The 17,702-nt window shown below is 44.5% G+C and overlaps 1 protein-coding gene across 1 annotated transcript in view; it reads left to right on the top strand.

Moving 5' to 3' along the window:
- The window catches only part of IRS2 (insulin receptor substrate 2), a 31,369-nt gene extending 13,893 nt beyond the window's left edge, over positions 1-17,476 (top strand). The window contains exon 2 of the mRNA XM_058548473.1: positions 15,033-17,476. Within this exon, the coding sequence (XP_058404456.1) occupies positions 15,033-15,037 (5 nt within the window). The 3' untranslated portion in view covers positions 15,038-17,476. The remainder of the gene's footprint in view (positions 1-15,032) is intronic.
- The last annotated feature ends 226 nt before the right edge of the window (positions 17,477-17,702 follow it).

Genomic DNA, 17,702 nt, shown 5'->3' with positions numbered 1-17,702 from the left:
TTTTAGAAAGGGAGATTCCAGTGGTCAGTTTCTTATACCACGGCCTGGATGCATTTTTTAAAAAATAAATTACTAACGTGATTTGTGGCAGTTATGCTTCTGTTTTATTCTTAAATGATCGTAGGTTTTTAAATTGTTTTCCAGCATAAAAGTGACCTAAAAAATAACACTTTTCATATGCAAATGAAACAGAAAACAAATACATAAGCTACCTGTAAGCTCTTCCTGCAAAGAGCTTTTGTTACTTTGCCAGGTAGACTCCTAATAAATGTACAGTTCAGTTGAAAATAGCTGTGCTTTAGCAAAATATATGTTGCAAAACTGCAAAATTTATGTTTCTTGCTTCTTTAGAATATTATAATCCAGGAGTGTCAATTTATTTTACAGTCAGTTTCAGAAAACTAACTTTAACTGGTTGAGTAAACAAAAAGTTTTAAAACTTTGATAATGAGTGGTGTGGAAATATTAGATATGAAAGCCTGATAAACTTAGAAATATAAATGTTAAAGAGTTTTTAAACATTCTTTAGATTTTATTTATTTTGAGAAATTTTTTTAATGAGCATTTTTTTAGTTTAAAGTTTATGCAGCTTCCAAATATAATGCCAGTTTGGTATTTAGAGTCATATCAAAATTTGAAAGGTGCAGGAGGACTTATCCTTGTTTGCAGTATACCTTATCAGTGGTGCTGGTTTATTAGTCGTCTTAGTTCCAAGTGAAATAACCACTGCAGGTAACCAATGGCCAGGTTTCCCCTGCATGGAGCATTTAATTAAGTTCCTAGAATAACTCTGGGTCATAAGCATACATCTTCACGACTCCAGTCTGTGTGTTTGAGCTGGAGTGTTCAGAATTCGTCGGGTCTTCAGCCGTTTCCTGAAGCTGGAAGACAGTTAAGCCAATCAATCTGTCTCGAGTTCAGTGTGTACCAACTCGGGAGTCGATGTTCTGGGAGATACAGGGGAGATCGGAGACCAGCCTCTGTGCACTGGCGCCTTCGTCGTCCCGTTGGACGGCACCCACTGCTGTTTCTGGGCAGCCACGGTGAACACCTCAGTAGGTGCCCATGCTCCGGCATTCTTGGCCAATGACAAAGAATGGGATGTCGCTGCTGGGACTCTGGGTGCCCTTGGCGGAAAATTCTGATGGAATCACTCAAACTCTAGCCCCCTCCCCCTGCACACTTGGGGTGCATCCCCTGAGGTGGAAATTCCCGGTCAGTTTTCTTCCCTGAGAAACCCTAGGTTTGATTTTGCCTGGGTCGTTGCTCCTAGATGTAGCTTGCTCTGACCGCTTGGCGGCCTTGCCTCATCAAGATCCTGGTAATTCTCTTTGTGCCGTCTTTGTTGTCACTGCTCGTGTTCCAGAAACTCCCCAGTGCTAGGTCATTGGTCCCTTCTGCGCCTTCTGATTCTTCCCCGCTCACCCTCAGGTGTTGCTTAAAAAGCTACTCCCCCTTTAATCCGGGTGACAGGAATTCTGTCTGTGAACTTATCTCGTCTTTCATCACCCTCCCTGCCCATTCATAGCTGCACACGTGAGGAAGCACAAGTGTGTTCAGCGCTGCTGCTTTCACACAGCGTGCCCTTCCGTAAAAGTCAATGTTTAGATTTTAGTTAAAATTTTTCTCAAAAATCACCCACATTTAATATAATCATAGTTCTTTTTATATTTTGTGCTTCAAATTGCTTAACTTTCTTTCATTGTCCTAATAATTTCCAAATAGAGTTGTGTTTTCTTAAGACCCACATGTAATGGCGTGCAGGTGGCATGGAACCATTTTTAAAGCGTGTCCATCCTTTTTAGACATCCATGACCCGTCCAGCAAAGCCCCCTCCCCCTCTGTGCAGAGGAGGCCCCCTGGCCAGCAGCCCCCCAGCCCTTAGTGCCTCCTGCTCTGAGAACCCCCCGCTGGACCCCTGTCCTCCGTGCGGTGGCCGCTGTAGTGGAGGAGGGCAGCCCCACCTGGCGGGGCGGCTCTGCGTCACCAGCCCATCGGGCCGATGTGGGAGTCAGTTCCAGGTGAGTTTCCTGTCGTTTTTAGCTTTACCACCTTTTAACTGTTCTTTCCAGAAAACAAACAAACAAACAAAAAGACGACAGGAACTTCACTTAAGGGCTGCTTGGGAGGGAAGGTAGAAAGATGGGCTTGTGGGGCAGGAGGGACAGAGGCAGAAGAGGTTAGATCTTCCTTCAACTTTCACATTTAACCAAATGGTTAAGTTTTCATACTTTTTCACTACAAAGACATCAGTTGTTACATGTTGAATACTTTAAAAATATTTTACCCATTTGAAAAATAGTAAAATACAGGCTAGAAAGAAACAGGTTTGGTTTCCAAGCTAAAAAGAAGAAACAGAAGGTCCTGAGTCTTCACATCTACCTTTGAAACCTAGGAAATAAACTTAGTTTTGAAATGTGGTGGGAACATGAAGTATTGTCTTTGGAAGCAAATGCTCCAGGAAATAAAGCAGTGAAGGGTGGGAGGGAGAAGGTGACAACCTGAAGGTGGTGAGGAAGCCAGTCTTGTAGATGTTTAGAGGGAGAATCCATATGGGCAAAGGGAATGGATAGATGTGCAAAGGCCCTGGGGCAGAAGATTACTGATGTTTTCCAGAATAAGAAGTAGACCAGTGTGGCTGACCAAGAGGGAGTAGGGAGAGAGTAGTCGGTGACATGAAGGAGGTAACCAGGGGCCCTGACGGGTAGAGAGCCTGGTCAGCCATGGTAAAGATTCTAGTTCATATTTAACAATGTAAAAGGGAAATATAGTGTCTTTGGAACAATGTGTAGAGCATTTTCAGATTTTTCTGTTGGAGTCATCTAATTCTGTCATAATGCTTTTTTTTTTTTTAGTGAGGTATATGTCAACTCTTGAGTTTCTTTCTCAAAATTGGTGTGTAAGATGTGAAAAGACCTAAGAGTTCTAGTGAAATGGAGACGCTGGGATGTAATTGAAGTAGGGAAGCTGGCGAGAAATTTTCACAAGATAGACAAGACAATCCGAACACAAGTGTCTAGTCACAGAATGACATACTTGATGAAACAGACATCCTTGAAAAGCACTTTGTAATTTATAAAACATTTTTAAATGGTGTTTAATCCTGAGAACCTCCTTGGAGGGTAAGTTCTTGTTATTATCCTTACTTTTTCTTTCTTTTTTTTTTGTGAGGAAGATCAGCCCTGTGCTAACATCTGCCAATCCTCCCCTTTTTTCTTGAGCAAGACTGGCCCTGGGCTAACATCCATGCCCATTTTCCTCTACTTTATGTGGGACGCCACCACAGCACGGCTTGACAAGCGGTGCGTTGGTGTGTGCCAGGGATCTGAACCTGTGAACCCCGGGCCGCAGCAGAAGAGCAAGTACCCAACCGCTTGTGCCACCGGGCACGCCCCTTATCCTTACTTTTTAAAGGAGGCACGGAGGGTAGAGAGACCTGGCCCGGGGCCTGTAGGGGGCGCTGCCCTGGCTCGCCTGCCGCTGCCTGGTTCTGTGTCTTCTAGGTAACACGGTGCCTTCGTTTGGGAGAAAAAGGCCCTGTCCCTGGACAGACCCCCGTGACCCCTTGGCACTGCGCCTGGGACGTGTGTGGCCGCTTCCTCCTACCCCCTGCGCCGGGCGTCCCGAATGCTCCACCCCTGCAGGGGACACCGCGCTCCGGCGCTGCCACTAGTGGAGTTCATTTTTCAGCTGATGGGGAAACGAAAAGGATAGATAGTTTCTTATTCCCTACATTTCACAGAGATTCCGCTGAAGGATAGATAGTTTCTTATTCCCTACATTTCACAGAGATTCCGCCTTCACAGGAAGGCGCCAGCGGAGTGAGTTGGGAGCTACCCATGTAAACGCTTGAGAAAGGCTGGTGCGTGTGCAAGACCCCCTCCCCCGTCTGTGAGGAGGACCCACTTTCACTAAACGGCCTGTGTGCAGTTGTGTGTAGCTTGTATAATTTTAAGAACTTGACGTAGTGGTTAGGTCTGTCTTGAGAATTTAGGCTCAGTTTTACTTATTTTTTCTGAAATAGGTAAAAAAAAAGTGATGATGTACGTAAAATGTCTTGAGAAGCTAATCCATTTTAGTAAGAGAAGAGTGATGACCACGTCCTCGTTATTTGTTTAACTGTATCAATAGTTATTCCTTCCAATAAGGGGTTGCTATGTCCTCTTCCAGACCAGAAATGTGAAATTTAACCTTTTACTGTCAAGTGTATGTTTTAGAAAACATGTTTATGTTTGCGGACCTCCTTGCTTCCTCTGGTTCTAAAGTAGTTCTGGAGAAGTTGGTGTATCAGGAATCGTGGCAGGAAGTGGTAGGGACAGGCAGCTGTGTGTCTGCACGTCAAGAGGCCTTTGTGGGGACGCTCAGGCGGGGGCTTCCCTGTCCCCCCTGTGCCTCTCACACTCGGCCCTACAAGCAGATGCTCACATAGATTGCACATAAGTTGAATCACTCGGAGTCTTGTCAGATCCGGGCAAAGTGGTTTCAGATTGGAGCAAGTTCACTCTCTCTCTGACTCTTCGGGCGGCTCTGAAGCCCAGGTCCCATCCGTGTTCAGTTCAACACCACAGGTAGAAAGGAAGAATGGCCTGCTGCTCTCTAAGGAAAATTGAGAGAATAACAGTTATTTTATACTAATTCCTGTGTACTGAGGGTCACAAAGTCACACAGCTGCTAAATGTGAGGCGGTGGAGGTGACTCCCCCGGACGGACCGTCGCTGTCTGCGCGCTGCCCTCCCGGGAGGGGGGACGGAGTCACCGCACGTCGAGAGCGCGCCCGCGCCGTCTGGGTTCTGTCGCTTTGGTTACGGCTACAGAGGTGGTTAGGCAGGCACGACTCTTTAAAATCCACTCTTAAAAGTCTGAAAGGACTCTTGCCCCGCTCTGAGGAACCTGCAAATGTGACCGCGTCAGTCAGCTTCTAACCTAAGGAATGTCCGCTTCCTACTGAATCGATCATTTCCCCGGTTCCAAGCCTGCGGCAGTTTGGGAACAGTGTCTTTCTGTGGCTGGGAAGTTTGTTCCTTCCCTCTGCTTTCTTCTCGCTAGGGAAGAGAGAAGGCTGGGAGACATGTTTGTGATCATGTGTGTGTCAGCAGTGTCCCCAGTGTGTCCCCGTCTGGACGGCCGGGTCCCCTCCGTCCCTGGGCGTGAACACCTCCCCACCTGGGGCAGCAGCGGGTGCCCTTCCTTGCTCCGAGTCTAGCAGTTGGCGGCCCTGGGCTCTCCAGGAGGGCTGGGGGGCCAAGGCTTCCAACCTGCCTGCTCTTGCAGATCTCCCCAGGGGCCTTTGAAAACCCCGGGGTCCAGGGCGCCTGGTGTGTGAGGTCCCTCCCCGCAAATGAACATGGAAAAAGTCTACCAGATCCTGCCAGTGCAGGTTCTGCCAAGGCTGGGGAAGCTGCTCCTCAGCAGGTTGACTCTGCTGACACTCAAGTTTTGAGTGACAGCTTGGAGCCGCGTCGGCATTTGGGCTGAACGAGCATGCGCCGGAACCTGACCTGAGCCGTGCGCGGTCTGCCTGTGTAGCTGGGGCTGAGGGTGGGTGGTCTGCAGGCTGGCTGGGGAGGAGCCACAGTTTCCTCGGACTCTGCTTCCCTGGGAGGGCCTGGCCATCAGCTGCTACTGTCTTACTTTATTTTATTTTTTAGTAAATCAACTTTATAAAGATGGTTTGTAACTTAGCATTTTCCATTTTTCATTACTGAAATTTCAATAAATAGTACTTCATTTGGATGAACTCTCTCATCTGCAGCAGGAATTTAAATGTCGATCTACATTTTGGTGCACCTTCGTGTATAAACCGGAGAGAGCAGAAATGCTGCCCCTCAGCCCCAACTAGCCGGAGCCCAGCTAGCAGACAACGCATTATGCTTGTTGGGCATGTGGGACGTACAGAGGGGTTGTGAATTCTCTGCTGGTGCAGCTGCCTACGAAGGGACACATGTAGCCCCTCTCGGGTGTTTTGTCCCATCCACAGGGCGTGAAGAAAGCAGCCAGGCAAGGCGCTCTGTGCAGCCTTTGAGAACTATTAGCTTCAGATGGCCTAGAGTTACCCCCTGAAAAACAATTCTGCTTCTGTTCTGCTTCTATCCAATTAAAACAAGTTTATTCGTTTTATTCCGGGAGCTATTTGCCGTTGTTTTTGTGCATTCATCAGTTGTTTATTTGCTGCTTGAAGTTGTAATTGTTTGTGATGTCATCCGTGGATATAATTTTGAATGAAGAAAAAGCTGTGATGGCAAATGTGCTCAGAGGTGCCGCGGCTGTGGCTGCGCAAATTAGCCTGCGAGGTGGGGAGGAGTCAGGCTTCCCAGGGCATGGAAGGGCTGCTGGGTTTCAGAAGCCTTTGTAGTCCAAAACAAAACCTGTGGCCACATGCCTACAGCATTTGAAGGTGCGCGAAGAAAGCACGGGGATCCAGCCCCAAGATGCACATCGTGCTACTAGCATGCGCGTCTCTTATGTGAAAAAAACTTATATATTTTGTTTGTATTATTTATTTATAAATTTTATACATAAAATCTCATTTGGTAGTTTCGCAACGGCCCAGTGAGGAATTCAGGCCATTAATGGATCATGTCCCTATTTTCATAAGAGGGAGCAGGTTGGTAAGTGCTGGCTCCTGAGCCCCAGGACTCCGACTCTGGTGGGGCCAGTGGCCGTCTACACCCACGTCGAGTTGAGGCATGGGAATGGCATGTGGTTCTAAGGCGGCGTGGGGCCGGCTTGCCCTGAGTCATTCCTAAGCTCCCAGGACTGCTTCTGAGATGGCTAATGGTGGGAAGGAGTCCTCTGACCTGAGCCTGGGCAGAGAGCGCACCGCTCCATTCCTGAGTGGGGCCTGACCCTCAGCCTTGACCTTACTCTAGATTCTCCACCTAAAGCCCAGGTGCCCATTCACATAAGGGCTTTCAAGTTAGATACATTCTTTCCCCCAGGAGAAAAGCTGGCATCCTGTATTATGTAGATGTTATGGATGGGAGGGAGTTTACCTACTGTTTAGAAGCAGAGGCTGCTCAGGCCACCGTGTGTTTTTGCCCAGTGCAAGCCTGGTGTATAGAAGGATGGAGACCCGGTCACTAGCCGGGCTTTGCGGGGTCGGGGTGGGGGCATTACATAGTTTCCCCCCTTTTTTTTTCTTTAATCTTTTCTTTTTCCTTTTTTTCGTGTAATGAAAGACAAGTGCTTCATATACCCTATTTTTAATACATTTCCAAATTACTGCATTATTGTTAAATGTGAAAACCAGAGTATAGTTTAGAATCCCGAAGGTATGCTTTTTAACTATACTCATAAATATGTTTCCTATTCAATGATATTATAGTGGGGATTTGAGTTGTATTTGGCATAATTTCAGACTTCCAGAAAATGCTTATTTCAATTTCAATAATAAAAACAAAAAGGAATTGAATCATAATACTAAAAAAATCCAATACCAACTCTTAAATATTTAAATATTTGAAGGAAAGAAAGGTTCATTTGAAATGATGATCTAGAACAGGATATTTGGGGATGGATACATCTTGAATAAATTGTTATTCTACATTCTCTAATTTCATAGGAAAAACATATTTAGGTTAACGTTGAAAGAGTAGTACTATATATTTAGTAGTAATCATGATATAATATGATTATTTTATTCAGTACTTTTGTATTGTGCTTGAAAAGTCAAATAGAAGAGCCATAGGTAAGGGAAATTAATTCCAAAAGTGGCTGGCTTCATAAATGATTTTATGACTTGCTTCCGCATTTTCAGTAGAGTCTGTAACAGGATAGCACAGTTCTTAGTAGATAGTATTGCATTTCTAGAGTACGTAAGCCTGCAGATAATTTTCGAAGGGGATATCAGTTAGTCTCCAGGTGTAACACAGATGGTAATATTGGTGTTATTTTGACAAATTTGCTCTTCTTTCTTTTCCTTGTCTTCCTTAAGTCCTGGGGCATACAGTCTCCCTCATAGCCACTCAACTCTACTATTTAAGTGCAGATGCAGAATGAATGAGCGTGGCTGTGTTCCAATAAAACTTTATTTACAAAACAGGCAATGGGCCAGATTTGGCTGTACTTTACTGACTTCTGTCTTAGAACGCCACTCTCATGTGAGGTGAAAAGGGTTTTCTTTTCTCTTGGGCCTCAGACGTTTCTAAAATGTGTGCTCCATTAGAAGATTTTGTTTAGCCTTTCTGCCTATGAGAAATGGCGTAAACTGCATGGGTTTTCATTTCAGTTTAACTCCGCGAAGCTTTATAAAGGACCTAACAAGTGTCGTGCCAGATGCTGGGGACAGGCACCGTCTAGCTCCTCAACCAGCAGGGCAGGCAGATGCATGAAGCACAAATCCGTCGTCTGTGCAGTGTTTGGTGTCCTTGGGGAGGGTTTCATAAAGAGCTGATGGTACTGGGTAAAAGTTTAAACTCTGGGGCCCAAGCGAAAGCTCCAGACCTCCTCGCACTCCTCCCCCAGGCCCACCCCTCTCTCGTTCTTTGCAGATATGGACAGTAATGGCCCCAAATGGAGCAGTGGGGAAAATTCTAGGGGAGGGTAGGAACTCTCCTTTCCTGCTGACAAGCTGTGAGGCTTCGGGCAGGTCACTGATGCTCCCTCATCGGGTCTTGACCTGGAATGGTCTGACACTTCATGATTTAAGAGAAGGATCCACCAGCAATTCAGGGGTCATTTTTGCCTCTCGGGTGTTTGTGCTGGAGAATAATCAATAATATTTCTCCTGTGGTGTTGGACGATGCTGCACGTATGGTGGAAAACTTGCCATAGAAGAATAGATTATAGGATGCCCATGTCAGGCTTTTCAATAGCAAGCACAGAAAAGAAACTTAAGTATTATGACTTAAAGTCAGCTGAGGCTGTGCACTGTAAGATGACTACAGGTTGCTGTGGGTGACTGTGACTGTGGATTGGAAGTGTGATGGTTAACAGTCTGGGACCCCGATAGCTCTGGTCTTTGGTGATTAGGACAAGGTCTTATGTGAAGGATTAAACAGGAGCTGAAGAAGCAGAGGTACCTTTTATTAACCCCAGCCTTATACGAAAACTAGATTGTCTCATCTTGTTTCGTGTTGTGTCATCAACATCAAGTTACGACTTGATGCTAGGAAACTTCTTTAATAACAAGCATTTAGAATGAAATGATTTTAATTGTCAGTGGAAATGATGAGCTCATATAAAAGAAAGTTTTAAATCTTTCACAAGTAGGGTTGGGAAGGTAATTTACTGCCCCTTTTAGTCCTGGGAACTTTTCCCTGTTTTCCTTTTAAGTGATTTTTTTCCTAATTTAAAAGGAAAGTTCAAGTAACCGTTTTTCTTAGAATTTCTGGCTTGTTTGTTATCACACCCAACCTTACTTTTTTTTTTTTTGGTATATTCTAAGAGTGTTTTGCTTTTAGTAAAGTAAAGAGATACTGAATTATCAGGTTTATTTTTCTAGGAATTTCTCATGTAACTGAAAAGTTTATTTTCTCCTGTAATGCTGTGTTTACCATAAAAGATCTAAATAAGCCTGAAGGGCTCACCAGAGAGTTTATTTCTTGCTTAATCACAGTTGCTACTAGAAATATAAATTTTAGTTTTAGGAAGTATATTGATTCATTTTGTCGTGCAAATCAATACTGCAGCACTTCTCATTCAGATATGCCTGGAAATCTTCGTTTTTACCCAGTAAATGGAGTTGCACTCTGTTTGGTCCAGTGCTGCTCACCCAAGGCCTGTGAGACTCTGTTCCCCAAAGCTGTGCTGTGGGGCCCTCTGTGGGACTCGAGCTACATAGGGCTCCACATGAAAGTCTGCACTGGGCTTCACAGGGGGATGGAGATGGAGCCCTACATGGAGCTGACTATGGAGCTCTATGTGGAGCCCTGCGTGGGACTGTATGTGGGGCTCTATGTGGAGCTCTACATGGGACTATACATGGGGCTCTGCTTGGACCCCTACATGGGACTGTACGTGGGGCTCTACATGGGACTTTATCTACATAGGGCTCCACATGAAACTCTACATTGGACTCCTCATGGCGGCCTCTGTGGAGTCCTACGTGGGGTCTACATAGAACCCACAAGGCACAAGGAGAACCAGGGCCTTTGTGGTCAGAGTTGCCACGACCCAGGTTTATGTCCTAAATTCTGAACACTGAAATAGGACCATGAAGTCAAACACGTCTAAATCCAAATTCTCATGAGAAATTATAATGAAAAAGTAGTGCATCCGAATGTGTATCTGAAATGCTGCTTGAATTTATTTGCCAGAGCAGATTTACCCAACTTATTCTGAAACGTTCTAGACCGGATGCTCACTGTATTTTCCACTAACGTAGCTGGAATCGTGGAGCCCAGCTCACGTGGCGTGACATGTCAGTTTTGACATTTGTGCCGTCCGTGGCAAGGGAGCTTTCCCACGTGTTTTAATGACAAAGCTTTGGTCATTTGTGATTTGTCTGTTTTCTCTCTTCCTTTTTTTTGTGAAGTAGAGCAGATTGAAGGTGAGGCCTTAATAACAGCACGCTTGCTCGTTTGCCTTCTGATTACTCTTTTAAATGGAAGAGAAAAGGGGTGGAGTTATTGCTAATCCCCAGGGAATTATGGTAACTGACACGTGGGGCTGTATCCCTCAAGTGAATGTCGTTTGTCGTATGTGACAGAGTGGGAAAAAGAAGAGGATGGCTGGCCTGTGTGACTTGTCATATGGAACAACTTTAATCTTTTTGCTGAATTTTATTATTTTATCTAGTAACTGTCAATTGATGCTTCTGTGAATGGGTTTCTTTACAAAGCAGTGCCTAAGCTACAGAATAGTATGGTGTGTAATTATGTGACAAATTCACTCTGTATCAGTAAGTTTAAGTTATTTTTAGATGCGTTACATCTAAGAGCAGAATCGGTGTACGGTGTTCTATAATTGCATTCATGAGCAACACATGATTCTTGCCTTATTTCTTTTTTGTTTCGCCGCTGGTCTAATGAGTTCAAAGAACGTCTCTCATCTTAATGAATATTCATTGTGGAGTGATCATAAAATTAGTAATTTGTTCTTTGCTTCTAGTGGAATTAACATACATAAAATAAGTAAAATTTTGCTGGAATCTCGTCTTTAGGAAGCATAAATATTTAAAGGTTGAGGATGCCAGGTTAGTGGTATTAGAGGACTTTTTTTCTAGTCTGCATGAACCAGACTAATTTTCAGGGGAAGGATAACTTACTTGAAAAGTGAGTAAATTAAAAGGCAGATGTGTGTGCACAGTCCTAGGTTCCAGCTCCTGCCTCCTTCCCCTTCCTCCTGGGGATGGGGAGTGCCACCGAGGGTGTGGTTTCCAGGTGGCCGCAGGACCGGGGGTCTGACTCGGGGTGCCCTGCCTGACTGCAGAGCGTCTGCTTGAGCCCCAGTGGTGGTGCGCTGATCCTTTGAGCCCTCCAGGCCTCCTTCCGACCACACCCTTCCTTGGGCGGGTTCCCTCCTAGTGGTCCGAGTCCGGAGCCCTGGCGAGCACGTGTGCCAGGTTGTCACAGCCGGCTCACACTGGAAAGGGTGTTCATATCTCAGGTGAGGCAGACGGCTTCTGTCTCAGCCCTCTGTCTGTAACAGATTCAAGACTATAGTTAGGGCTCTAAAGCAGATCCCTTTTCTCTAGTGCGTTCCTAGTGTTTACGTTTCATTGTCCAAAACCTTTTGCTCAGCAGGTCATCTCGACCCATCCTAGGGTCTCCCCGCCTTTTTCTGGCTCCCCTTCTTTTGCGCCTCAACTCGGAGGGTTTCTGGTCGGTGGCTAGTTCTGTTCACTTTTGGCGTGGGTACTTCTGAGACCTCGAACTGGCTCCCGACCCGGCTCAGCACGTGGGGGACGATCTCAGGCCAGTCGGTGCTAAACGCAGGTGTGTCAGCGCAGGCTGCTCGGTGCTTGGCCTGACGTACCACGGCCGTGGGGAGGCCTCAGGTCTCAGTCTGTCCCTGCTGTGACAGGAGGCATCCCTGGAAAACAGGTGTTATTTAACCCAGTAGGAGACAGGTCGCGTCCACGTTGCTTTTGCTCTAGTGCACGTCTATAAATTTAAAACTGTGTTTGAAGCACAGCGTACGTTGTGCCTAGATGTCTGTCTCTGAGCTGGTGGCCGTCCTCTTTCTGGTACCCCTGGCCTAAGCCTGCTCGCATCCTTCCCACGTGCCATGGACAGGTTCCTCTCCCTGTGATGGCACTTGTGTGTGTGTGTGGTCAGCCTCCTCCCCCAGTCACCGGTGGCTCTCCCTGGTCCCCGTGGAGGATCATGTCCCTGCTCCTTTCTTTCCATAGAGGCTGGGGCTGCTCGGCCCATGGTCTCGGCATCCTGGGGAATTGTGTTCCCTACTGTCCTGACATGGGATCGGGTCACTGGGTTGCTGCCGCCTTCACTTCTGTGGCACCTCTGTGGTAGCTTTCTCACTTGGCTGGTACCCGCAGCCCGGTGGTCTGTCAGCATCCAGGTGTTTGCAGAGAGCTGGGCACATTCGAAGGGCTGCTTTCACTCCCTTCCAAGAGAATAGCAGTCCTATGACTCGCATTCTGGTGGGAACTCTCTCTTACTCACGAATATCCCGTGTGCCTCAATGAGGCCCTGCACCAGAGTAGAATTTAAAAAAAAAGAGCATTGAAAGGTCAGTGCGTGAATAAATGCGTGGATGAGTTATATCCTTGCCTTTTATCAGCTCTTTTCTTTCTTAATGCTAATGCTTAGAAATTAAGGTTCTGATAATAGTATCATACTTCAAAAAATAAAATTACACGTTCAGCTTGATTAGAGCTCACACAGACCTGATGATAGGAGCTGTTTCATAGCAATGAAGCATCCTTAAAAACAGAGTGAATCTTTGTGTGGCCCCATGAATTTGCAAATGGAAATTTGGAAAGTAAGTTTTTCAGCAATAATTAACCCCCATTTATATGACTATGTGTTTAAGTTTGAGGAATTAAAGAACTTAACTTGCTTAGCTGTTTTTAAGACAATGAGTTTAGAGTTAACACAAGACAATTTAGCCACATTTAGCTTATCATTAGTGTAAAAATAAAATAAACTATGAATAGAAATCCTTCTCTAAGTGGATCCACAGTCCCACTCTGGGGTGGCCGTTGGATTCGTCTCACAATCAGGGCCCTGGTGACAAAATGCAAACTCATTTTAGGGTGAGACGCAAATCCTGGTGGATTTTAGCAAAGGCTTACTTTTTAAGGGATGAAAACGTTCAAGTTCTCACTGGTCTCTTAGACTGGAAATCACAACAGTAATGAATGAAATAGTGGAGGACACATCTTTCCTGAGGAGATTTTGGACTCTGTTTTCTGTTAAGTTTCATTTGCAGAATAGTTTACCTGTTAAACTTTTTAAAGGATGTAAGGCTTTTTAAAAATAGTGAGATGAAGTACGCTGCCTCAAATTGTCACATCGTAGGGAACGTTTAAAAACTGTCATGAGGGGCGGGCCCTGTGGTGTAGCGGTTAAGTTCTCGAGTTCCACTTCGGTGGCCTGGCGTTCGCTGTTTCAGATCCTGGGCACAGACAGACTCACCGCTCATCAAGCCATGCTGAGGTGGCATCCCGTGTAGAAGAGCTATAGCTCTACAACTATGATACACAACTATGCACTGGGGCTTTGGGGAGAAAAAAGAGGAAGAAGAAGATTGGCAACAGATGTTAGCCCAGGGCCAGTCTTCCTCCAAAAAAAAGAAAGTCATAAAAAGATACAATTTATCCATTGTACGTTGACAGCGCTGTGTCTATACAGGCTTCCGTTTTCTGGCTCTACACACCACGCGGCACCTGAGTTTGTACCAGGGGACCGCCGGGTGTGCAGAGCCACGTGGTTGCACTCACACTCGGCTGCAGGACACACTGGAAGTTTTTCTCTTGCTGGGATCAGTCCTATGAACTCAAGATGAACAGAAAAGAATTAGATTCACAAAAAAGTCAACCAGGGAGTGGGGTGACTCGAGGATTAGAATTCTAAATAATTCTCTAGGAGTATTCAGAATTGCAGGTCACGTAAACACAGCCGCAGAGGTAGGAAGACAGGGCGTGACCCTTGCTCAGGAGTGATCGAGTATCTACTACTGTGGAGAGTGATGAAAATGGACAACTTGGCATTTTTGTTAAAAAGCCAAGAAGCTTTAAAAAAAAAGGCAATATGCTATGAAATGTCAAAGTCTCCCAAGTTGGTAGGTCCCTGGAACAAGGAACACGTCAAGTAAAAATATGCTGAAAACGTTGGAAATTGGGAAAAGGTTAAGGAAGTTTGATCCTTCAGCCTGGAGGGGAGGAAGCAATTAGAGCAGGTCCGGGGTCCTAATGCCAAGTCCTCACCGAGCTTAGCTCCAGAGTAGACTGCTTCATCTGGACCACGGGGAGGCAGGCAGATGAGGAGGGTGTGTGACAATCTGCATGCTGCCAGAGGAGCTTCTGAAATCTTGGGTCGTTTTAGGAATAGGACAGATTATCCAGTTGGAAAGGTTTTCTGAGGGCAGCAGTGTGCCCTCATTACTTCTCCCACTTCTTACTATGATACACATTTGCATAATCAGTGCAGTTTACAGCGCACCTGAACACGTGTCATGTGTTCATCTCGGCAGCCCTGTGAAGAAGGCAGTGGTTTTTCCCACAGTCCACACGAAGAACCGAGGCCTGGGCAGTTCCAGGGGCCGTGGCCAGGTCGCACAGCTGCTCTCTTTGAAGAGTAGCGTCATCCTTCCATGGCTCCTTCAACGGAATGACTCACAAAAGCATGTGTGAATAGTTTTCTTAAATTGAAAATACGAACCTCACCATAAGACCTCGCCACTTACTATAAACTTAGTAGTTCTGCTTCCAGGGAAACCGAATGGGCGTTGACCCATCGAACTTATTTCTGGAAAACGGAATGAGGAAATGTTTGTTTCCCAAAGTGCATCACTTTATGAAAGTGACACAGATCATAAGGGCGAGTGGAGAGGGACTTTTTCTCTCACTCTAAAGATTGCTCTGTTCTCGAGACAGCCACTCATGACTCCTTTCCTTTCTTTTTCAGAGTGAAGGTCTGTCTGGCTTTATCAGATAACGTCACATGTCAGAGAATAACATTAAAAGAAGATGCTCAGCATTTTTTAATCTGAAGCTGCTTACAATTTTCTTTTGGGTCTGAGCAATGGCTACGTTTTGAAACATCTGTGACTGTGTGGGACATGGAACCAAGGCGAGGACGCCTGCCTCCCACTTGTTCCCGTAGGGGGCATTCCTCCTTGTGCTGTTCGTGTTGTGTTGTGTTTTGTTTTTTAACAAAATTCGCTGAAGAAGTCATTCTCAAGAAAATTGGATGTTTTCATTGGCCTGTTAAATGGGGGCCAGTGTCTTAATTTCTTCTTACTTTCATTTTGGCAAAGCAAATTTATCCCTCAGCATGCTAGGAGATTCTACCAATACCCCTTAAAGTGGTAAAATCTGGTATTTACTGGCATACACTCAAAACTACCACAGTCCTACCTCAGTTCCAGGTGAAGCTGGATTTGCGTGGTCGGGGGCCGGCAAGACCTCCTGTGCTGAATGTGTTTCCAGTGTGGTCATCAGCCTTATTAAACTGGCTCCGTACACAGCTGCTTGTGGGACTCGCATCCCGGTACCTGCTTACTCACAGACAGAGCCCAGTGTGGGGCTGACTTTTCTCAACGGAAATGAAATCTGAGATTGGACTTTGAAGTGGATTAATAAATAATAATTATTATATGTAACTAAAGCAACCTACTTTTGAAAATCATCAGCTGTATTGGGTAGGTGGGGGTGGGAGGGGAGGGGTTTGGGAAGGGGGTGAATATCTCTTTTTACCTTTAACAGACTTGTTGAATCTTCTCTCTGTAGGTGTTCATGTAGGTACTTCAAATTGCAAAAGCCTTTGCTCCTATTTACAAGCTCAAACGTCTCTGCTGTCCTTAACCTTGAGCTTGCGTTTCTTTAACCAAAAATTCACGCAGGCACGCTGGCGATCCAAGAGCGGTCACGGGTTTGGCAGGTTTTTTAAAAAATGTATTATCTTTACTATAATGTGATCATGTCGGCCAGTGAGGCTGCTCTGAAGAACAACAACAACACAAAAAAACGGAAAGGAAAGAAACACAAAAGAGGCATTCCAGCCTCCATGTTATTAATGGAAAAAGAGAAAGAAGAAGGAAAACCATCTCACAGTACATGTTACTTGTTGAAAAGGTTCCTGACAAGTCTAGCCTTGTTTGATGTTTTCAGTGTTCTGAGAGTAATATCAGTGTTGTGGCAATTATTGCAAGTATCACCCAGAACTGCTGCCCTCGACCAGCAGAATGTCCTGTCATCTCGCTGCTCCCTTGACACGTGACGGAGGCTGTGGAGCTTTCCCTCCCGTGGGTGCGTCCCCATGCCTATCTTCTCTGACAGTCGTGTGAAGGTTACACTAATTCATTGGAGATGTGAGCTTTCTTTCTTTTTTTTTTTTTGGAGAAAAATATATATAAATATATAGATATATATCACTATAGAATAATGCATTAATAAAATGAGGCTTTTTTAGAGGAAGACCAAAAAATTCAATGTCTTAAAAATATATTTAATGGCAATGCAAAAGTCTTCCTGCTTCCACGCTGAACTTTTAGAACAGAGGATTGTATTGCAAGACAAAGTTGAATGTAAAGTGATCCCCCTGAACATTTTTAAATTTTTACTTTTCTAAAAGTACACGTCACAACAGTGCATAGACCAGACAATGTTAGTTTGAAGGTCAATTTCAGTGTATAATATATATACTTTATTAAAATGTATAAAATGTCCTAAAGTTTTGATTTAGTTTTGGGAATGGGAATCAATGGGTGGTATTTGCTATGTAACTCCGCCGGGTACAATAGGACTGAATATGGACCCCGCTGAATACAGTGTATGACGTGTATTTAAGTAGTTCTCTATACTTAGAGTAGTCATGCCACTATACACATGGTTCATGTTCGTACTGCAACTTGAAACAAGCAAAATAAAAAGTTGATAATATACTAAATTGTCCTCTATCCTGTACATTTCAGAAAAAAAAGGCATATGCAATATTTACATTTTTAATTTAGTTTACAGAATGGAACCAAAATGTATAAATGTTATGTTTGCTAAAACTTGACAATGTATATTGGGTCTTTGTACATTTTGCCTGACTTACCTTAAATTTAAAATATTTTTTGCTATATAAACTTTAACAGTTATTAAACAGTGTTTTCTTTTTGGGTACGTATTGTTTCTGGATATCAAGATGTTAAATATATTTCTTGCTATTGTGATATGACAGAAGACTTACCTTATCTTGCTCTGTCTTCCACTGTACACGCTGTATATAGGGTCCACGTGCTGCTGCTGGAGACAAGAATCAGTGGAGCTAGAGTAGTGCATTGTATTTAGTCTGTATTGATCGTGGATGCTCTCCTTAATAGCCATATGCAATAAAATAAAATACATTATTTATGAAATGAATCACGTCTTGAGGTTATGTTTTCTGTGTGGATTCTGAGTTTAACTTAAAGCCACTCTACTTCTGGTGTTTTGGGGTCAATAAGTAAATATGAGGCTCTTAGAAATACTTTGCTACCTTTTAACTTTAAAATTTTTATTCTGGAAACCAGATAATACTCCCCAAGTCACAAAATTTACAAAAAGTAAATGTGTTAATAAAACACAAAAAGATTTTGTTTACTTTGCA

Source organism: Diceros bicornis, chromosome 9 (genome assembly GCF_020826845.1).
Source record: "Diceros bicornis minor isolate mBicDic1 chromosome 9, mDicBic1.mat.cur, whole genome shotgun sequence".
Classification (NCBI taxonomy): Eukaryota; Metazoa; Chordata; class Mammalia; order Perissodactyla; family Rhinocerotidae; genus Diceros; species Diceros bicornis.
This window is presented reverse-complemented; position numbering and strand designations above follow the sequence as displayed.